Here is a 23,099-nt window from a genome sequence, read left to right on the forward strand (position 1 = left end):
CAGAGCCTCCAATAAATCAGCATGCAGGAGCTGAGAGCTCTGTCCTTGACGGGATGCACAGTGACCTTGCTTCTGCTTACTCTAGAGGAATAACCAGGGGAAAGAGAGGAGCCCAAATAGTGAGTGGTGTATGACTGAAAGCACTGCATGCCGCATGCAAATGCTACAGCAGGGACAGCACGCTGCTGCACGGAATGCAGCTTTCCTGACATTCCTGATAGCCTGACCAGATTTCTGCTGCTGATGCCTCTTCCTTTTCTTTCTTTCTTTCTGCTTTTTTTTCTCCCTTTTTTTTTTTTTTTTTTTTTTTTTTTTTTTTTGCAGGGGACTGAATGAAACCCTCATGATTGTTACATGCTTGTTCAATAATAGCACGCCCCAGTCACGTCTCCTTGTGAGCACATTTCACTGGAATCACTGAGCAGAAGCGGAGAAGAGCTGACGACTATGTGTTTCCAACGCAGGTTGCCGGAGCCCCGTGCTTGCCATTGGCTGCAGTTTCCTGGTTTATTTGCAGCTTCCCCCATCTGGAATATGAAAATGGGATTGAAGTAGATAATTGCTAGCAGCGGGTTTTCAAGAGAGGCTTAGAGGGAACAGAATGCCTCTCTCACAGCATAAGCTGCCTGCGCTGGAAGAGCTCTGAGAGATGATTTTAGATGTTACCCACGTCTGAATCTCCTGGAAACTTTACCATGGAAGCAAGCCATTACGCACAATCCTGGAGTTAACATCCAAAAGGGGCAAGGAAGGGGCAGCAGGGCCAAACAATGGGATACCTTGTCCTTGGATTGCTCACAGAAAAGCCAGCGAGCTTTCCCCTCTGCTTCCCAGCAAGAAGGGCATGAAGGCGGCAATGAACTGAATTTTACCCGGTGGAGCTTCAGTGGCTTTTAGGAAGGATGGGATACACTGACCCTTCGTCAAGCCGGGATTTGCTGGGAAACAGAACTTTGTTCTTCATATTCATCTGCGCCTTTGCTGTGGTCACCTTGCTGCAGCAGATCCTCTATGGGGGAAACTATCTCAAAAGGTAAGGGGGGATTCTGGGGAACAGGAAAAGTTGTCCGATCGGACTGGTGGGAGCTACAGAGCTCCAACCAAAACACTGTAACAGTACAAACCACTTCTTGGTGTTGTGCTGACAACATTAGTACCTTATCTAGGAAGGTGCATCTGGCATCTGTAATGTCTTAGATTATGAATGCTGGAGAATGTCAGGCAGAATACAACGTTTTGTGAGTTTCTAAGGTTATGTTTTAATCCTCAGCTGTCACAAAAATATAGGTTGCATTTACCTTAAAGTGACTTGCACCACCTGAGTGTTTCCTCCTGATCAGATCCTGCCTTACAGGATTCCCACTCTGTGTAAGTTCTGGCTGAAATACCTCGAGGGGGGGGGGGGGGGTGTTGAGTTAAGGTAGCATGCTCATTGCTTAGATTTTAATGTCTTTAGAAACAAACATGCAGATGCAATTCCTAAAGTCAAAGTGGCAATATTACTCTTGCAAATAACTGAGGGAGCACTATTTTCTCACTGTTTTATTCCTATGAACTGCTGCTGAGACTGCCCTGCTGTAGAGTACATCAGTCCTTCATCTGAAAATGGTACTGCTCTTTTCACAGCACACACCAGTGGGGATCTCTAAGTGTTTAACCTTGACCCATGCAGAGTTTGTATTACTTAAATCTAGTTTGAGGAGTTACAGCTTGTATGATTTTATGAAGAGGAATGTGTGTCTTTCATGCTTTGAGGTAAATGGGTTTCAGTAGTATAGGCAGCTGCTGTGGAATTTTTTACTGGAATTAAGCTGCATTCTGCCAGAAGAGATCAATGGTTTGGTTCTTGCCTTGTTTGCAACCCATGTAGTTGTTTGCCTTGTGCCAAGAGCAAGCAAAATGCTGGCAAATCAGCAAACGTTTCTCTCTGGGAGGGAAAAACAAGCATGATATTAATATGTATAGACAGGAGTGTTGTTTATCCACAGAGAAACTTGTGTGCCTTGCACAGCCCCCCTGACTGGGGGCTCTGTCTGATTTTTGGGCACCTCAGTTCCAGAAAGATGTGACTTTCTCATTTGGAAGGAGCAAGAATGAGCAGAGGTGTAGAAAACATGTTTGTTTGGCTTGGAGAAAAAGGAGGGGAGATATGATAACTGCCTTGAAATACCCAAACTATTTCTGACAAGAGGAAGGTAATAAATACATGTCTGTAAAGACTGATGACATGATAAGAAGTCATAGGCGTAGGCTGTAGCAGGAAAGATTTGAATTTAACCAGATGGAAAACTTTTAAAGAAAAAGGTTATCCAAGGAGGTATAAAATCTCCACTTTGGGGGCTTCAGGAACCTGGTAGGTAGACAGAGGTAGTACCAAGCTGCCTTAGTGTTGAGGGTGTGACTTTATGGCCAGTTGAGGTCTCATCTTGCATTATTTTCTCAGTTTTTCGCATCTGTGCTGGAGGTCTGGCAGCCCTTCCAATACTTGTTTTTCTAAGTCAAGTGACAGCAACAGGATCAGAGCAACGAGAAATAAATCCCAAACACAAACCGAAATGAAAAATGGCAGAGTAAAGATAAAATGATGAGAAGATGCAACCAAAACTCTTCCAGTGAGTGATCTCTGTGGCCTGTCTCTGTCCTGCCTCGTGCCCTGGGAGCCTCTGCTGTCATCATCAGGGAATGAAAAAAGACTGATGTCCAGTTCCCAGGACTGAAAGGAGAAAGTCTGGTTCTGAGCCCTCTGCCATCAAAGGGGCTCAAGCAGGGACATGTGCATGCATTTTGTCACTTGGACTGGAAAACACTCTTTATTTATTTATTTTATTGCTTATTTATTTATAATTCCAACTTGTAATTATTTGTTTCTTTTCCTTTTTTCTACTTTTTTTTTTTTTAATCTTGTGAAAGAGTCTCAAAGAATGCTTCCCCCCTCCCCTCATTCAGAGCAGGGAAAGAGCACTTCAGCTCCTTTCAGCTGGGAAATGGCAGCTCCCATCTTTCATGGAAATCAGAATGCAGGACATGGCAGTCTCAGGCTGCCAGTTATTGACAACAGAAAGGTGATTTATGTAGCAGCCTGCATTGTTGCCATAAGGTTATCATGAAGTTACTTTTTTCAGTTTTCCTTTCCCTCTCCCAGTCTTGACGCCCTGAAGTACCTTCTGATGACCATTCCCAGGCAGTCTGACTCCAGCCTGCTCCATGCAGGGGTAGCTGTAACCTCTAATTACTCTTTTATTTCACAAACCTCTGGTGTTAAGTCCCGTCCTAGAGGCCAATGCTGGCTGTGAGGTTCCTTGGACAGGTTATAACTGGTCCCTCAGGGACCACGGTGGAGCTGGTGGTTCTGGAGAGGATCCTTGCAGAGCTGAAGTGGGACATTTATATCTCTGGTGCCACTTGCCAAGCTGGAGCTTGGGGACGCTGCCTAAACCTGCAGCCATTTACTCGCTGGGATTCCACGTGCTGCTTGTTTGGTGATGGCCTTTACCTGCATCCCAACACCAGCAACAGCAAAGAGCCCCCAGGCCTCTTCCCAAGGCAGAGGGAAGAAATTCCCCAGTGTGTTTAGAGAAACCTGAAAACTGCTACTCCAGTAAATGTACAAAGCTTTTTAAATCTAAATATGACAACGGGGTAGCTCTTTTAGAGAAAAGAGCAAGAAGACAGTGGAAATGGGCAAAGGCCAGCAAGGCAGGGGGCATCTGACCTAAAGCAAGCAGCTTGGGCTCAGTGCAGGGGAAAGCATAAGCTCAGGACTGGTCCCAGGAAGCAGAGTGAAGAAAGGCATCCTTTTCTGGGGGAAAGATGGGAAAGCTGGCTGTAAGGTGTGCCATGCCAGATGCCCTTAAAAGCAGGGAATGGGCTGGTTTGATTGCTACAAAATTCCACCTGAGACGGTCCATAGAGGTTCTGTGGAGGGTCATGATCTGTGTTTGCCCATGGCCATGTTCCCAGAGCATCTGTGGAGGTGGCAGGACTGCGGACAGGAGAGGAAATAAAGTGAAATTTGATAAGGGGCCCAGCCTCTGGTCAAGTCCTCTCTTTCCCCTTATGAGATACTGATGAGCTCCTGGCATTGCTGGAAGAAGGGGAGGATGCAGAGATTGAATTTCTAGGCATTCACACCTTTTCCACCCACCGCGTAATGTTCTCTGTTCCTTCCTTTGCTGTTTTATAAAGGGGTCACTGGAAAGCAGAATCCTGCCCACCTCTTTTTTTTGGCCCTTTTTCAGTTTTCCCCAAAGTGGGATGGATGTGGGTGTTTTTATCAGGGCCAGTGCCTCATCCCTGTAGTGGCAGTTGAAGTCCCAACAAAAGAGAGAAAAACTGCAAGCTGGAGAATGACATCGGGGACCTCTGGTCCCTGTAGCTTCTGATCCCAAGTAAAAAAGGATGATGAAATGAGATACAATTAAGGGACTTTAATACGGATCTCTGGGGTAATTATTTTTATTTTAGGATTAATGTGATGATTAAAAATCCACTGCATTGATCTGCTAAAGTGGGTTAAATGCTGTGGACTTCTGCTTAAATCCAGAGCTGCCTCTTGCTTTGGTATTGACTCCTCTTTCCAGTGCTCGCCTTTCAGCTGAATTTTCTTTTGAATCAGATGCTCAGCTGAGGGCTGGCCTTTTTTTGTCAGCTCTTGTTTGGCCAGCAGGGAATAATCCTGGATTACATCAGGAAACTGCCACTACAGTAAAAAAATGTTGAAATCTGTCTTCATCTCCCAACCTGTAGCATGGGAGACATCAATAGAAAAGTCCTTCCCTTTGGCAAGGGAAAAATATCAGAGCAATACTTTCCTATATGCCAATACTCTACTGGCAGGAAATTCACTAAATTCTGGGTGTTTTACCAGCCTGACTTCTCTAAAGGGTGAGTGTTGGAGTGTTAGATGAAGAAGGGAAACTGCACCTTTAAAACTACTTTTTTTTTTTTTTTTCAGCCAAGCGAGGAGAACACACTTTCAAAACTTTTAAAGACTCTAAACAAAGATTACCCTGGGGCCTGCCAGAGGGGGTACATACAATATCTCTAAGAATCACACAGCAAGAGGCAGAAAACCTTCCCATGCAGGCAGCCTGCATTGTTTGAAAGCTTTACATCTTTTAAATGAGAATAAAACATCACTCTTACATCTGTGTATGCCCTAATTAATATCAGAGTCTCATGACTTCAGGTAATACCACCATTTTTGTACATCTGAAGCAGTTTTTATTCAACAGTTGCAAATCAATTCCTAGACATTCTTACCACTTTCCTTACCACTTAAGAAAGATAGCTTGTGATAATTTTTTGCAAATAAGGAATAAACACACAGAATAAACCTACAGAGAATAAACCTGGACTACACCTTGAGACATCATTTGTCCTGTACCACAGGATCATATTGTACTTATATCAGCAAGAACAGGAGTTACGGAGGCTGCATGTGCCCTGAGTTGTATTTTGTCCTAAACTGGTTGTTTGAGGAACTACAGCCAACTCAGGTCAGCTGAGAGCTCCTGCCCCATTCCTGCCCTGTGCTCCTCTGGACTGTTCGTAACACCCTGTGGAGGTGTTAACTATAGCCTGAGACCATCTATCCCAGTGTAAAAAGTCTCTTTTCATTGAAATGTTTCCCCCAGGAGACGTAAGCTGAAGGTCACCTAGTGAGTCATCTCTGTGGTCATGTAGCTCTGTGCCTCCAGTTCTAACCAGAGGGAAACGTTATGCCAGAGAAATGACATGTATCCTGTGAGTCACCTTGATGAATCCCTCACAAAGCTGCAGAGCAGGTCTTGATTTTGGGTTTTTTTCAGAGAAGAGCACTGCAAACTTCAGGAGAAAGCAAAGTCTTGAAACTACACATAATACAAAAAAATATGTGTATTTACGGAATATGGCCATCACCTTAAAGTGACTGTGTCTAATCTGGCATAGCAGGAGAAGCTGAGAGTCCAGCCATGCTGATCTTTCTACGAGGTATTCCCAAGGGGTGCAGGCATTCCTGTTGTGCCTAACTAACCTGGCAAAGACAAGGAGCTGAATCACCTCCTCAAGAGGTCAGAGGAGCTCTGGAGCCTGTACTGGGGATCACAGGATCAGGGAAGAGATGGCAGTGGGATGGAAGGGGTAGAACCAGCAGGGAGCAGATGAACTCAGCTGCCTGAGAAGTCATAGAATGATAGAATCACTGAAAGATTTGGATTGGAAGGGACCTTAGAGACCATCTCATTCCAGCTCCCTGCCATGGACAAGGACACCTTGCACCTTGCAAGGACACGTTGTTCAGAACCCCGTCCAACTTGGCTTTAAATGCTTCCAAGAGTGTGGTATCTACAACTTCTCCAGGCAATCTGTTCCAGTGCCTCACCACCCTCACAGCAAAGAGTTTTTTCCTAATATCTAATCTAACCCTACTCTCTGTCTGTGTTAAGCCATTTCACCTTGTCCTGTCACTCCACGCTCTCGTAATAATGTTTCTCTCTCTTTTTTGCCAGCTCCTTTCAGGTACTGGAAGGGAGTCACAATTAGGTCACTCTGAAGCCTTCTCTTCTTCAGGCTGAACAAACCCAGTTCTCTCAGTCTCTCCTCACAGCAGAGCTGCTCCATCCCTCTGATGGTTTTGGTGCCTCCTCTGGACTTGCTGCAGCAGATCCATGTCCTTCCTGTGCTGAGACCCCAGAGCTGGATGCAGTCACCCTCCCACTGGTCATCCCATTCCTATTCTCATTGCTGCTGTTGGTTTCTTTAGGCAATGCTCCTGAAAACAAAGTCTTTCCTTCTGCTACTTAGAAGGGGGAGTTTTTGACCCAGAGTTTTAATCTGCTTTTAAAGGAAGGCATCAAGTGATGTACCAGAGTACAGAGTGTGAGTACCAGAGTGTGAGGGTATGTTATTTCCTCTCTTATGCTCCCTGGCAGTGCTCCCTATGGCCCTGATGCAGCAAACAGACAGGGTTTGTGCCCCTGCTCCTTCTAGACCTGCCATACTTCTTGCACTGATATGTTTCAGGTCTGCTTTTAAGATGGCAAAACCACTCTGTATGACAAAGTAATGGTTCAGTTTTACCAATGCCCAGCATTCAACACCCTCTCATCCAGAGCGGTTTTAACCCCTCTGACATTTCTGTTAAAAACATCTCCGTTATAACCTGCCATCAACTTGTTTTATGTTGTTTTGAAGAGAATCACCTTCTTGGCCTCTATGTGTGTGAGCAGGTACAAGGTTCAGTCTTGCCTCCCTTTGTAGGAAACCAAACCCAGAGCCCAGTGCTCCTATTTTGGGTTGTGCTACACCCAAGTCCCCCACAGCCCCAGCTGAGAGGGATCACATCCTTGGCCACTGACCAGTGTTGCTGGCCTGGTAATTTGGTCTTCTATTTTTGACCTGATTGGAGATTCCTGATGGTTCTTACACTTGCTGGATTTGGTTCAGACATAATCACTGTGCAAGGCTTTGTATTTTCTTACTTTTCGCTGTGCCTCATTCTTACCCTTGATTGCTTTTTCATTTCATTTCTCAATTTTTAATTCAAGTGCATTCATTGCTCAGCAGTCCATGCCTCCCTCAGGCAAACTGTGGACTTAACCTCTTATTTCTTTGAGGCATCTTTGCCCTCTATTGCTTGCATACATTTTGCTTTTTCATCAGCCCTGCAGATAGTCACTGTCCTTCCATGTCCTTTTTATTTAGTCGGTTTTATGCTTTAGTTCTCTTGAGGAAAACCTTAAAAGCAGCCTCTGTCACTGGCATGGCATTTTCCATCAGAACAAATAAGCCAAAGCTAGGCTTTTCACAGTCCTAGCTGAACATCTTAGATCATCAATAGTTTTGAGGGCTTGCTAAGTGGTAGGAGGAGATTGTGCCATCCACTTCAGTGCATGGAGAGAGGGAGCATTGCCTATTCCTGTGCCTGGTACTGGGTACACAGCCATTGACTCTAAATGGCATTTTCTTCATTGTTTTCAGCATGAATCCTCAGGGCAGGATAGGGACACTTGACCTGATGCTAAGTATATTAGTACTTGAGATGCAAAGCAATTAGTTTAGTCAGATCTCTAGTGCTACGGTGAGATTGCTTGTGGTACTCAGCCTGCATCAGGCATCTTTGCAGTGAGATACCATCTCAAATGTCAAAATTTGCTGGTATCTGAAAACATTTGTGAGACTCTGTGCTTGGGGCTTGATAGTTTGTTGGTTTTTTTTCTTGAAAACAACGCACCTCACCATCAATTCATTCTGTTGCGGGTTTTGTGCTGCCCCTAAATATTACAAACAATAATATTTTAATCATTTAATATTTTATTACAAATAGAATTTATAAAGATTGTCTATTACTCCTTAGATGTTTGTCTTCCAGTCACAGATGAGAAAAGGTAAGATTGCATTGCTTTGAAAGGCATCCTTTGATGTTCTTGGTGTCCTAGTCAACATTTCATCCCCTGTAAGCCCACTAGTTGAATGTGGTGTTGAGTCTGTTTTATTCTTCTTGGGAAGTGATTTTGGACCGAGTTTTTCAGACAATGCATGTGAATATCTAAAGCAAGGCTTAACCCAAATGAAACATGAAACAAAACCTCTTTCTGTCTAACAATGGTTATAATCCAGAAGCTTCCCACCTATGTTTTCAGTTTTACTTTTTGCACTAGTCAAAATATACTCCTCCACCACTTTAATACTATTATTTCCTTCTAACACATAGAGCCAAACTTGTCCCTGGCATAATAATGTAAGGCCAAGTGTGTGGTGTGACCAGATGTGCTCATTTCCCACATCCTCGATCTGTATTTTGTTTTTCATGGGACCTATTTTATTTCATTTCTTCCTTCTGTTGTGACTATACCATTCCTGCTCTTCCATGTGTTTTCAGACATTTTCCAAACCTTTTAATAATCTTGTCCCAGTAAGATGGCAAGTGATCAGCTCAGTAATTACCCACTGTCAGTCAACTTGCAAAGCTGTAGGTCACCGAGACAAACTGTTAGTGGAGCAACCAGAACGATGCATGTATCCAGACTAACACTTGCATTTTGCTAATTTTACTGGAGAAATAACTATTTTTCTAGACCAGACTGGTCAGATTCAATGCTGCTTCCATGGGATGCAAATGCGAGTTTTCATACGGGCTCACATAAAAAGGACAGCATCCTGCTCAGGACATGAGTTGGCCCTAGAAATGTTTTACTTATTTGTGCCCTGCCCAGTAGGGTTGTGCCCATGGATTCCCAACTGAAAGAAGCCAATGGACATATGGTATTTTTCTGGCATTATATAGCACAGGTGAATTGGACCTGGACTGCTACAGGCAGATTTATGTTTCTTTCTTTCATCTGTACTGTGTCTTTCTAGACAATTGTGCCTTGAATATTTATTTCAAAATGGATTGGGGTGTTTGAAGTGATATTAAATCATTCAGGTTAGCATTTGCCTTGTTCTTGTCATCTGACTTCATTGTCTTCAGGGACTGAGCCTGGCCCTTTTTTCAGGAAAGAGGTTTTGGACACAGAGGCTAATCTGACTGGACTCTGCTGGGCTGGGTTTGACCTCAGTTACCTCATGGTAACTTTACTCCTTTTGAGCACCTCTGAGATCTTTTCAAGTGCAGTGTAAATAAACTTGTTGTTTCTGGCCTGTGCAACATAAAAAGAGACCCTTGTTTTTAATCCAAATCTCCTCTTACTGTTATCTCTGCTGGCTGCTATGCTTGTCTTCACTTGTGCAGCAGTCTGTCACCCTGGAGATTCCTGATGTTCCTCTTACCCAACCTCCTTTTACTCTCTGATCCATTTTAGTGAGTGTTTTCAATCACTTTCATCTGCAGGTCACTCATGCATACCACTGTTTTCGTTTTATTTTCCGTACACCCTGTGGACAACAGTGAGTCATAGTTTCCCTATTTTGCAGAAAGAAGAAATTGGATCTCTGGCAGGATTAACCATCTGACTTTCCAACACCTCTGTGACATCCCTGTTAATAGGCTGGGGGCATCACTTTCTGTTTTCAAAGAGAGTAGCACGATCATTTAACACTAAAGTCTTCAGTTCCTCCTCATCAAGGGCACAAGAATTATGAAAGAGGGAAACTGAGGTACAGAGCAAGTGATTTTCCAGTGACTTTAGGAAGCCTTTACATGGCCTGGACTGCCTGGTTGTCAGGGCAGTGACTGGATATGTGTTTGAGTAATGTGTGACAGTGAAATGCAGCACCATGACCAGGCCTGTAGAAGTAAGATTACAAAATTACTAATGATATATGTGGAATGAATGTATATATCATTAGCTTATAACTTAATCAGAAGGTGGAGTCACAAAACCTGAATTTGCTGTCACCTCCTAGTGGCCTCTTTGCTAGGGAGAATGCATGCAGAGCAGGAATATGAGAACTGCTAGAAAGCAAGAGCAGGAAAAGCGAAGAGAAGAAATAGAAGGAACTCAGAAAGAAAACAAAGTTATTTTGCCTTGCTCCTGGAGACATTCATATCTTCCTTCCTCCTTCTAAAAAGGAGGCTATAGAATTCTCTGCTTCCCCTTGCTTGACCACTTGGGTAGGCCAGCAGGCTGAGTCAGGTCTTGGCTTAGCATCACTGACATAAGACAACATCACTTTCTATCTGGTTTTGCCTGGTTTTTTGGGTTTAATTTGCCTCTGGTGGATACTGGCCGAGGATAGTGGTAGCTGTCACCTTGAAAGATGAGTGGAAATAGCCTGCTGGCTGGGATTAAATGGGATGGGCTGGTGGTATTTGGGGAATGGGTTGTCACTGGAGTGGCAGGTGCTCTCTCCTTGTACCACCTTTGTGATGCCCCCGTTGCCACTCTGTCCTTGTCACCCAGAGGTGCTGATCACCGTGCTACTCAGCCACTTGCACCAAACTGCTCTTATGCCCTGAAAGCCCGTGGGTCTTCCCTGAATAAATTCTGCTGCATGCATGGTCATGGACTGCTCTCTGGACAGAGCCCAGACAGGACCTCCACTGTGCTTAAAGCCCTTTAGGTCTTCTTCATCTATTAGCTGTAGAATGGCCCCCTTTTAAAGCTTTGCCTTCTGGTCTAAACCGAATTTTCACCTTTCCTTTCCTCTTCAGAAAGACAATGAGACCCCCCCCCTGAGGTGGGATCTCAGTGTGAGAGCAGGATGGATACAAAGCTTCTTGCTGCAACCCATCCACACGTTCGTTCCTGCCTCGTAGTTCAAAAACCTCATAATATCCTGACATCCTCGGCTATTAAAACCTCTGCTTGTGTGGGAGTTGTTTTTTGTTTGGTTTGCAGCAACAGGCTTTTAGTATTTGCGCCCTGCTGTTCCCTGACAGCCGGTTTTGACAAGCCCTTCAGAATTACTGCTGCTTTGTTAATTTTCTGGTTTTTCACCCCCTCCCGTTATTCTTACATTATGCCCCTGTTTATTTGGCCACACACTGATTCAACATTTACAGTTACCAATTAGGATCAAAATATTGCTTTGACATTTACCTGGAACTCAGGTCTTTGTTGCTAAGACATCCAACTTCACCGAGCTTCTCCAACGCAAGGCACAACATTATTCATGCTCCTATTTGTTAGGGGTAATTTCTGTGATTAATGATGCCCATAAATGACGTCCATCTTCCTTGATGAGCAATTTCCTTGCAGTGAATGGGCAAAACATAGCATCTCTGCACTGAGTGTGTTTCTGGCTATTACATCTTTTATAAAGTCGTCATCAGCATCACATGTTGGGAAAACATAGTAATTTTAGAAGTTATCACAATTTGCAAATTGAGCAAATGGCAAAGTTCCACTATTGGTAATCATTGGTAATGATTCCAGGTGTAAAATTAGCTTTTCTTTTCTTTTCTTTTTTTAAACTGTTTTACATGAACTATCTCAATCGTATAGTAGACCTCTATGTCTGAGTCACTTCCTCAGCTTTCCTCCCATTCTTTTAATCTTTCTTTACCCTCTTTTTTATGCTCTGCTGCTTTTTCTCTTCCTTTTCTGTGTTTCCTTCCTGCATGTGCTTTTGTGCTGCAATTCTGATTCACAGAAGATTAATTTGCCTCTTCTCTGTTTACCAGTTTAAATGTAGTTAGTGCTGAGAATGAATGTGGTAGAATTTAACTACAGTAATATGCCAAAGAAATATACTGATGGAGCAGTTCAAGTCTCTTTTCTATTTTCTCAGACTGTTTGCAAATTTGTCCAGGCAGCTTTTATGGACACTTAGAACTCACAACTGAGAGGATTAGAACATTTTATGTTTTAAAAATTGAATTCTCCCGACTCAAGGCTGATCAAAATCAATGGCAAAGCTCTCAGTAATCCTGTTAGAAACAGAATTAATTCAGGTCGGTGTTTTTAAATGTCTCATCCTTGGTTTCTACTCAGTCCCAATACTACAATACCACAAACCATTGTTCATGGAAGTTGTTCTTACCATGAGGAGGAGGTTTATTGTACCACCACTGCAGAAAATGCAGAGCAGCAGCTTGGTCTCAGCCTTACAGACTCACAGTGAGACGCACAGTCCTAGAAAGCTGTGCAGCATTTCTTTGGTGGTGTGTTTTGTGTATCTATAAGCCTGTGTGTTGTTTATCTCTGGAGTACCTCCTGGAAGAAGAGCCCTGTGTGATCTGCCTGGTTAGGGGCTGCACACTTGGATTTCTCCTGGCTCTATAAGCTCACAGCTCTGTACTTTGCGCTCACCACAGAAGGTGTCATACCCAGACCCTTACTTGCCCTCGGTAGATATTTTTGTACCTTAATTAGATCCCCCTTCCTGCCGTTTCAAAGCCAAGTATTTTAAGCTGGTCATCGTAAGACATATCTGCCATTCCTCAGCGATAGTCTTCCCACCTCCTCTTGGATCTTACCCAAAATGTGAATGTCCTCCTTCAAACTTGGTGCCCCTGCTGCAGTGCACATTGTTCCCAAAAAACTGCTTGATGAGAGGAGGGCATTCAAGAGTAATTTACTGTTTGTTTTGCTTTATGGACAGATTCACCCCCCTCCACCTTTGGGCATTTACTTAGATTTCCTTGCAGCTGTTACATGTGGAGCAATGAATCCATCTTTGAAGTTTACCCATTGAAATTGCATACATTTGTATTAGTTATTCTGTTAGACTGTGTATGTAGCTGAAGCATGTGAAATATACCAAAAGCCTCATTCAAGAGATTCTTCTGCTGTGAGGAAGACATGCAACAGGAAGACATAGAAAAGGGAAGGACTTTATTGCGTGTTTTAATTCTTCATTTAATCTGCTTGAATACTGGCTATACTTTTAGGAGAGTTCACCTCTGAAGGACACACAAACACCAGCTAATTATCTGAATTAATACCCTCTATTTCAGTTTGCAAGCAAATATCTGAACCTCAAATATGTAAATTAAATCAAACTAAAAAGTATGATTCCAACTTGGTTTTCCCACACTTCTGTTTTCTCTCCCCATATATCACTTAGAGCAATTATAAGATATTTTTAAGGCCATATATTTAGATGTCTTATACAAAGATATATATTCAAAGGATGCATGTTTCTATACCAGTTACAGTGTGGCAAAAAATGTGTTAGATTGTGGTGCATGGGAGATAATCACAAGTGTGTATTTCAACAAGCCTCAGAGTGAAGGTGTTTTAGTTGTTTTTCTCCTGTTTTCTTCACACCAGTATTATACTCAGAAATTGTACCTTGAGCAGTGTCAGCTGATTAAAAACTGCCAGAGCAACATACAAGGTATGGGGCTCCCTGATTATCCAGAGCACTTAATTACCCTGTAGCCATTATAGAATAATGTATACACACTTGGATATGATTCATAGAATCCCAGAATCCAAGACTGTTTGAGTTGAGAGGGGATTAAAAGATCATCTTGAAGCTCATCTTATTCCAAACCCTGCCATGGGCAGGACACCTTTCACTAGACCCAGAGGCTCCAAGCCCTGTCCAACCTGGCCTTGGACACTTCCAGGGATGGGGCAGCCACAGCTTCTTTAGGCAACCTGGGACAGGGCCTCACCACCCTCATGGGGAAGAATTTCTTCCCAATAAACCTTCCATCTAACCCCGCCCTCTGACAGTGGGAAGCCATCCCTTGTCCCAAGTCCCTCTCCACCTCTCCTGGAGCCCCTTTAGGTACTGGAAGAGGCTCTCAGGTCACCCTGGAGCCTTCTCTTCTCCAGCTGAACCCCCCCCAGCTGTCCCAGCCTGGCTCCAGAGCGGAGGGGCTCCAGCCCTTGCAGCATCTCTGTGGCCTCCTCTGGAATTGCTCCAGCAGCTCCACGTCCCTGTGCTGTTGTTCCCCAGGGCTGGAGCAGCTCTGTAGGGGGATCTCACCTGAGGGGGCAGAGGGGCAGAATCCCCCCTCCCCTGCTGCCCACGCTGTGGGATCAGCCCAGGGCATGGGAGGTTCTGGGCTGGTTCATGTCCAGCCTCTCCCCCACCAGTACCCCCAGGACCCTCTCCCCAAGGCTGCTCCATCTGTTCATCACCAGCCTGGATTGATCCCAGGAGCTGCCCCAACCCAGGTGCAGCACCAGCACTTGGTCTTGTTAAACCTCATGAGAGTCCCACGGGCATATTTTAACGCCCCACGTTGTTCCTTCCTGATTTCCTGTGCTTATACCACTGCCAATTAGACCAGAGGGTGGACGTGGTCTGAGAGACTCTCCAGTCCCTGTAATCAGCCTGTTGACCAGAAAAACTACAGGGGTCCTGGATGCCCTTTCTTTTGGACAAAGCATGCTGGGAGATTATTCCCTGGCCATTTCCACACAATCCAGCTGAAAGTTCACTTTCAGTATTGGCAGCACCAAATGTTCACAACTCTGCTGCCAGGCTCCTGAAATAATGAAATTGGGTTAAAATGGAGAAGTCTAAAAATAACAATCTGAAATGTTCTTTTTTGTTGACTTCTGAGCTAGGGGAAGGATTTGACTGTTGTCCAACATTTCTTTAGCATTTTTAGATTTCTACCCAACTGTAGGTGTAGTTTCCAGAAGACTGCAGGTGTCATGGAGCTTGGAATGAATTTGTGGAAGTTTGGAAAACAGGGAGTTGTGATGATTATGTTGTGCAATGGCTTAAAAAAATGTCTTCTGTTCAAACAGGGAAAAGAAGCAATATATTGTGACAAATCCTTTGCTAGCATGGCCAACAAATTAGAGGCAGGACCCAGTGTCCATCACATTTAACAACTACTGTAGATGTAAATTGTAGTTTGGAGCTGCAGTTTTCCACATCTCCAGCTCTTTGCCCTTGTGTCTTTTGGAATGAAATTTCTACCTTGCTCCACTCCACGCATATGTATGTTGTTTCTGAGCACAGATGAATAGTGAGCCTTCAAATTTGGATGGGGAGCCTGATTTTCTTTTCAGCCAAGGACTTTTAGTGTCTATGGGAAGTGAAAATTAATTGTTGCCACTAGTAAAGTGATATCTTGTGCTTCTTGGTATCTTTTCATTGGTTTTGGTAAATGTGTCATAGTCACATTTCTATGTTAAGAAATAGGACATGAGAAGTCATGCTGATAGACTTGACCTAATGAATGATATCAAATATCAACTGCCTCGTTTTCTTGCTAGAGGGCTGCAGTTTAGCTGGCAGAATGGAGAGGAATTGGCAAATTGGACCGGCACCTTTAATTTCACGGATGACGGAGCAGTGAAGAGTGGCAGTGACACAGTCACCAGGTACCAACACCCAAGGGAATGACTACAGAGATATTTCTCTCCTTGTATGAACCATAAATGTGAGCACAGGCTGTATGAAAAATGGGATTTGCAGTGTGCTTTGGCTGTTTGGCACTGCTGCCCATGGCACAGAGGGTTTCAGAGTTGCCCAAGTGCTGCCGTGCTGTTTTCCCCCTTCAAGGCCTCAGGGACATTTTGGAATATGCCATAAGCATTCATGCAGGAGAGTGACTTCTGTGTCTTGGTCTCTCCTATCTCCATTTCCCTACCAGCACTGTGTGTCAAGATGTGGCAGTGGGAGAATGTCCCAACACTGGACGGAGAATATCACAACATGTCAGTACTGATGCACACAGAGCACACTGGAGAATCTGGTCTTCATAATAGAACATGTATTCTAAGAAAACATAGTTTAACTTGCATTCTTTCCAGGGCCTAGCAGAGCAAAAGTGTTCTGTCAAGATAAGGCTGGAGTGTTTCCTCTATTTACACCATTTGAAAACATGAGAAGCACTGATGTGCTGTTACACTTTTTGTACTTAGCAAATTTGACATGGGATCAGGTGTCTGAAGGGTCACGTGCATAGTCAGGAAACTGGAAGCAGTTGTGCCTAAAGAGCTCCACAGCTATCACAGGCCATCTGCATAAACTCAGGCACAGGTGTAGGGTGAGTATTCGGGCTATCTACCTGGAACATTGTCAGTTGAAGAGGTTAGAAATCCTGAGTCACGTGTAGTATCAATTTCAATAAGTAGCAGGGAAATCTTAGAAACACTGTAAGATAGAGAAAAAAACCCACCAATAATTCAAAGGACCTTACCTTTAATATCATGTATAAGTAAAACTCTGAGTAAATTGCTTATTTATTCAAATTATTATCATTTTATAACCGTACACAACCAGAGCTGTGCAACTGATAGCATTTCAAAGGCAAGCAGACATTACGGAGTCTAACCTGCCAAAAATCATCCTGTCACTGAACTGCAGCAATGCTGCAGTTCTTAAGGCTCTTGCTGTAATGTGATCCTGTACAAGTGTTGTCTGCTGCTCTGCTAATTTATTTAGTTAAGACTCCTTATGAAAAGAACCAAATTAGGCTGAAGTTTTTCACTCAGAGCAAGGAAAAAAAAAGGTTCATGTACGTATGTATGTATGCATGTATTTATCTTCTGTTTTTTTTGCACTTTTAGTGTATGCACACATAGCCTGTATATACAAAGTCTTCAATTTAGGCACTTGGCATATAAAAGAAAATGTGACACAAAGACACATATCTTCTTAAAGAAATGAGAAAATAAATTAATATAGATTTCCCACTCAAGACACCTTTGACAGAGGCAATTGAACCATCACTGACTACAGGACAGGGAACCAAAACCCTTGAATGCAAAATACATCCTTGTGAGGTTCTGAACCACAGGACTATTCTCAGTCTCTTCAGCCTCTTTAAAGACAAAGAGGTTCAGGATGCAAGTGGTTCTTACACGAAAAACTCAAACTGCAGGCTCGAACTGCAGAAGCTAGATATAAACTTAAAAGGTTATCACATCAATAAAAGTTTATAATATCAGTAAAAATGCATATGTCACATTCTGTGTCATGTGATACAACACACGTCTCTGTCTTCACTGGAACAGGCTCCCCAGGGTAGTGGTCATGGCCTCAGGGCTGCCAGAGCTCAAGGAGTGTTTGGCAAAATACTCTCAGGGACAGGGTGGGATTCTTGGGGTATCCTGTGCAGTTGGACTTTGATGATCCTTGTGGGTCTCTTCCAACTCAGAACATTCTGTGATTCAGTGTTAATGACAGTGGAGCTGAAAGTTGGGGGTGTTGAGTTAGGGGTAACTCTGGATGCAATATTTTCATACATAAGTGTGTTATAGATGTTATTTATGCTTTTGTCTGCTGTATGAAAGCTGAGAATACAGGAAAATAAAAACGTACCTCATAAATGTGGAGATAAGACTGTGTGGTGACTCCTGCATGTCAAAAGTTGTTTACTATTTATCTTTGATCACCTTGCTTACTGTGTTGTCACGAGACATCTCTTGAGAGTCTTAATCTGACACCCAACTTCAGGCTGTTGATATAAATTGAAAACAGGCCTTACTCTAATGAATAATTCTTTCCACTGAATGGAAAACTTGCAGACTACATTTTGCTGAACTGATTTTACTTGTGTATATTTACAGGACTCCAGAGAGATGTCTGAAGTGCACAAAATTAATTATATGCCAGCATAAGCACAGTAAATACCTTTCACTGCATGGTTCTGCAGGTTACTGTGTGCTAACACCTCCTTGTAAAAGGTTTGGTGGTTAAAGTTATTGATTGAAATATACTTTAATATGCTTTCCATCAGCTCATATCTTTTATATATATATAGACACATGTTTATTCATACATAGTGGTATCAACCCATACATATTCTAGAACTACTCTTTATCTTTTAATTACATAACTTAATACAGGATGTAGAGACACTGACAACTCATTCTGTAGGAGTGATTTGTTAGATGAAAATGAAGGACTTCCAAAGCAAAGGCACACTGAAAGAATAAGTGCATTAGAATTGAAAGACAGCCAGACTTCATGAGAATAGTGGCCATATCAAAACCAATGAACAGTGAAGATTAAATGTTACAAGAAAATGATCAAGAAAGACAGAAATGAAGATTAGTATGTTATCTGATTTCAGTAGAAGCTGATTCCAGTAGAAATTGATTCACTCCTTAACTAGGATAGAATCACAGAATGGTTTGGGTTGGAAAGGACCCTAAAGCTCATCTTATTCCACCCCCCTGCCATGGGCAGGGACACCTTCCACTATCCCAGGTTGCTCCAAGCCCCGTCCAACCTGGCCTTGGACACTTCCAGGGATGGGGCAACCACAGCTTCTCTGGGCAACCTGTGCCAGGGCCTCACCACCCTGATTGCTGAGTCTTCCAGGTGGCAAAAAATTGTGAATTCTTGCAAGAAGTAAAAGTGAAGTAAAAGTGAAACACTCAGGAACTCCCCAAAGCCACAGGGATTTCAAATGAAGGAGGACTAGATGGGCTGCAGCACTTTGAAACACCCATTCAGATGCAATGTCAACCAGTTGTTGAATACCAGCTTATTTTTGATTCTTATGTATCAACCATTACTCATATTTCTATCTTTTGCATTTTATTTTGTGCTAAGTGTTATAAATCTTGCAGCATCCTTGTGGAGAATCAGGTAAAGGGTTCTATCTGATGATGAGAAGTTTATGAGAAGTGATATATACAACCACTTCCTAGAGCTCTGATTCCTCTGTTCTCCTTATAAAATGTTTTGCAACTTTCTGGGATTGTGAGTTGTCATGCCTAAAGGATTTTTCATTGCTAAGAAGCTGCCTTAATGATACGATGATTTATCTGTCATATTAGTTGGTTTATGTTGTTCTCTTCAGTCTATTGGAGCTGAAGATAAGATTTAATATAGGACTCCAGTGGTGAGACCACAGAAACCTTTGATGGGTGAGAGGAGATGTGATCTTTATACTTTTGGGCCTGTCAGTTCTCTAGTATGACAAATCTGAGGCTTTATACCCAAAATAGAAAGCAAAATCAACTGGTTTCATCAAATACACATATAACAAGAATGAATGTAAGGGCTTGAGCCTTTGACTCATCCTCAGCTGAGGATGTTCCTTAAGTCACACTGCTGAGTTTCTCATAAAAAGATATTAAAATCTGAAGAGGCATAAGGAAAAAAAAAAAAAAAGAAGCAGTTGCTTGCAACAATAAGCCAAAATGTGGCTTTTGAGATGTTATTGATGTATAAGTGTTGTCAGGAGTTTTGTTATGCCTTCTAGGTGTTCATATGGATAACAACATCAGCAGCTTATTTCAGTCAGAGTGATGGGAATGGGCTTGATTAAAACAGCCACACAGCAGTTTATTAAAAATTGGAGGGTTTTGAAATGACATTGGTAAAATAGGGCTTCCTGCAGCATACTCCACTGCTGCTTGTCACCAGGCAGTGTTGTTTTGATACGGTGAAAGAAAAGAAGCACCAAAGTGTCCCTAAAACTACAGTTCGATGTTCTCTGCAGTACATCATTCACACATTGCACAGTGGGGAAACCTCTGAATGAAGAGGGGTGGCAGTCTGTGTGAGAGAGGACCCAGGAAGCACAGGGAGTAGTGTTGACTCCAAAGCATGGACTGCAAGGTGGGCTTATCTCAGGTGATAAGCAGGAGGCAGCCTGGTCTTTGCTGTGCCATTTAGGGCTTGTTTTGCTGGAGCTCCTGCTGTTACACCCACTGCTGTTACAGTGGAGCTGTACTGGGTGGTGTGTTAGGCTGAAATTGTGTCTCAGATAAGTGGACTGATTGGAAGGGAGCAACGTGGCATTGCCAGGAGAGGATGTTTGGTCAGTTCACACTTCTAATGTGGCACTGGGTAGCAGAGCCAAGCAATCCCAGGTGATCTGTGTGTGGAGACATGAAGACAGGAGATCATAGTCAGAGTGGCAGAGAGCAGCCAGTGCCAGTTTGCCAGGACCTTCCGTGGCTGTGATGAAAAACACCTCCATGGGGTATGACAGCTATCATCTTAACTGCACAGGTGTGTAAAATGTTTATGAAGTCAGGGAACCAGGTTAAATAATGAATGCACAAAAGGAGCACCTCTGAGGCACGACAGTTGGGTGGATGGGTGCACTTTTTTTAAGATGATGTAGGAGGTTCAATGAGCCACCTGTGGACTGCTTTAATGGACAGAAACGTTAAAGCCACTCCTCCTCTGTGCAGACCAAACTTAGGAATTTAGGGCTGGTCAGTGGGAGCACTTTTGGTTTTCTGAAAGTAAAAATCTTTTAATTTGGAAAATAGGCAGGGTATCTTGGTGAAACGCTCTTGCCTTGGTGGATTGACATTCCTGTTGCCATTATCAAAACCCAGAAAAACTTATGACCTTGTTAAGGATATTTCAAAATATCCTAAGTGGATGATCAGGAGGTTCATGAATCAATAGCTTTTAACCTCAGCTATATGAATCTCCAGGGAAGAGTGAGTCCCTGTACAGGAATTCCAGCTCCTGAATTTTAATTACTCTGGTTCTTCTAGAAAGAAAACCTGAACTAAAGATGCCATTTCTATCTTTAGCTTCCAGGCTTCCTTGCTATACAGTATTGAAAACTTTCCTGCCACTAGTAATTGCTTCCTGGTGCAGTATCTCCTTACTCAGTCACCATATGTTTAGATCAGGCGTCATACGCCTCTCATAATTTTTTAGAATCCATATAATTTCCACAGGTCCTTTTGTAACTCTTGCCAGCATCTTGAACCCTCGAAGATGAAATGTCAGAACTGGATGCAGTAGTTCAGAAGAGCTATTACCACACAATGTATAGGAAGGTGTATGGCCATTTCCTCTTACTTACATTTTAATTTTTTTACCTGACACAGTTTATAGTGACACATTTTGTTCCTACCTACATACACATACTGAAGGTTCGTGATCAGTTAGACATCTAATGCATCTACTAGCGCTAGAGATGAAGATGGTAAAGGATTTAAACCAGTTATTGCCAGTGACATTGTCATCAGCAGGTGGTAGCCAGGAGGAATGTGAAACATCTCTTTTGATATTTGTTGTCTCAGAGGACGAGACAGTCAAATGTTTTCATCAACCTGCATAAGAGAAAACCACTGCTCTTCCAGTCTCCTCCACTGAGCCCACAACTCCTTCTCTCTCAGCTCAGTTTTTCAAGCACCATCCTGCTGGGGGCAAGTCAACTCAGGCTCTCAAACAGCAGAAACAACACAAGCAGCAATGTAATTTTTTTGTGCCACAGCCTTAGTGAAGTTTTAATTAGTTCTGCTTCACTTGCCAATTCTCAGTGCAGAGGGATCTCATTTAACATTGGTGCATCCACAGGCATTTTCTTTTGCAAGGTGTGGTATGAAAAGTCCTTATGATTTCCATCAGACTGTTCCTCTTCTTGGTGGTAATTATGGTTAGGTAGGGTCTACAAAAAGAGAGTCCAAGTTCTCTGTTCCCATCTGCCATGGACTATCCTGTCAATCAACATCTACATCAGCTTCTTTACCTGCCAAATGGGGATCATGCCTTCCCAGAGTAATCTTGGGAGAACAGGCCATGTGAAGTGATAGGAAGCACTCTTTGAGGGAGAAAAATCACTGCATTGATGTCAAGCCCTTAAACCTTTTGACCAAATCTTGTAGTTTCTGATGTTGCCACGTAGAAATACTAACAGAAGCAAAGGCCAGAGGGATTTGGTCATTCAGTCACAGTGGCCTCTGGTGAAGTTTTACTCTGGGTGAGTTTTCCAGAGCCTCTACAGCCATCATATGCTCCATATGGGGAGCCTGAAGTTCCCACGCTGACCTTGCCAGATGTGAGTCCCCGTGTGCTTTGGGGGATGTGCTCTGGCCCACTTGCAAGGTTCCTGAATAGGGAAGATGAATCTAGACTCGAGGTTGGCTGTGAATCTGCCCATACTGATGAGAGCAGGAACTGATAATTGGACAGCACTCTTAATAAGTATTTAGTGGAAGCCTGCAGGGCTTGGTTCATTTATTCTCATTTCTTAGTCACTGGATAATGTATATTTTTGGAAAGATCTTTGTTTTTCCTGCAGGGTAGGTGGAATCCTTCCTGCGATGCTCTGCAGCCTCACCGCAAACAGTGTCGAGAACTGGCTCTGCAGGAGCGAGAAAAATGAATGGGAAGGCAGTTTCTGTGGGGGAAAAGATGTTAAATCTTGTTTAAAAGATGCCTGACCATTACACTCAATTATATTTTAAAACCTTTGTTCAACATATCAGACTAATCAGTGTCTCAACCCAAGCGTCACTTGAAGGCAGGATTGAAGTCTTGGGCTTTTCTATTCATGTAGAGTGATCAAGAAAAGCTTACTTCTGATCAAAGCAGCTGCAACCCAACTGCAGATGATCAAAGACCTAAGAGTTAGCTGGTGTGCTGAGAAACCAAATGTGCCTCTCACCAGCGAGCTCAGCAGGCTGCTCAGCTGGAAGTGAGGTTGCAATGGGGGACATGAAGGTTAGAAAAGAAGAAAGTCTCAGTCAAAAATGGAAAATTACAGAGTGAATAGCATCTCATTTCCAGGCACTCAATTCTGAGAGCCATAAAACACCCATCCCCTCTGAGCACTTGCAGCTTGCGTGGTGTTCGTGTTGTGTGGTGTTTCCAGGATTTGATCCTGTCAAAGTGTTGTAGATTTGAAAGACACAATTGAGGTGAGTGCACACAGAGCAGTGAGTGGTCTGTGGTGTCCACTACACACTAGTGCCCTGAGAAAGGACAATCCAACTGTGCTGTTTGGTGTGATTCATTTGTAGTTGGGCTCTCTACTACAAAGAACCATGAATTCTTGCATTGGTTTTCCTGTAGACTTGTGACCTTTGAGGGATAAAAGTTATTTA

At 43.1% G+C, this 23,099-nt stretch overlaps 1 protein-coding gene across 4 annotated transcripts in view; it reads left to right on the forward strand.

Moving 5' to 3' along the window:
* Positions 1–23,099, forward strand: part of ST8SIA5 (ST8 alpha-N-acetyl-neuraminide alpha-2,8-sialyltransferase 5) — a 69,076-nt gene that overhangs the window by 22,481 nt on the left and 23,496 nt on the right. The window contains exons 1-3 of one of the 4 annotated variants that reach the window (XM_032676141.1): positions 20–119; positions 325–1,033; positions 15,555–15,662. In XM_032676141.1, the coding sequence (XP_032532032.1) occupies positions 903–1,033; positions 15,555–15,662 (239 nt within the window). In that variant the 5' untranslated portion in view covers positions 20–119; positions 325–902. Of the gene's footprint in view, positions 1–19; positions 120–324; positions 1,034–15,554; positions 15,663–23,099 lie in introns of those variants that run through there. The other 3 variants (XM_032676142.1, XM_032676140.1, XM_032676143.1) reach the window with 3 other exon arrangements.

This window comes from Chiroxiphia lanceolata, chromosome Z (assembly GCF_009829145.1).
Source record: "Chiroxiphia lanceolata isolate bChiLan1 chromosome Z, bChiLan1.pri, whole genome shotgun sequence".
Taxonomy (NCBI): Eukaryota; Metazoa; Chordata; class Aves; order Passeriformes; family Pipridae; genus Chiroxiphia; species Chiroxiphia lanceolata.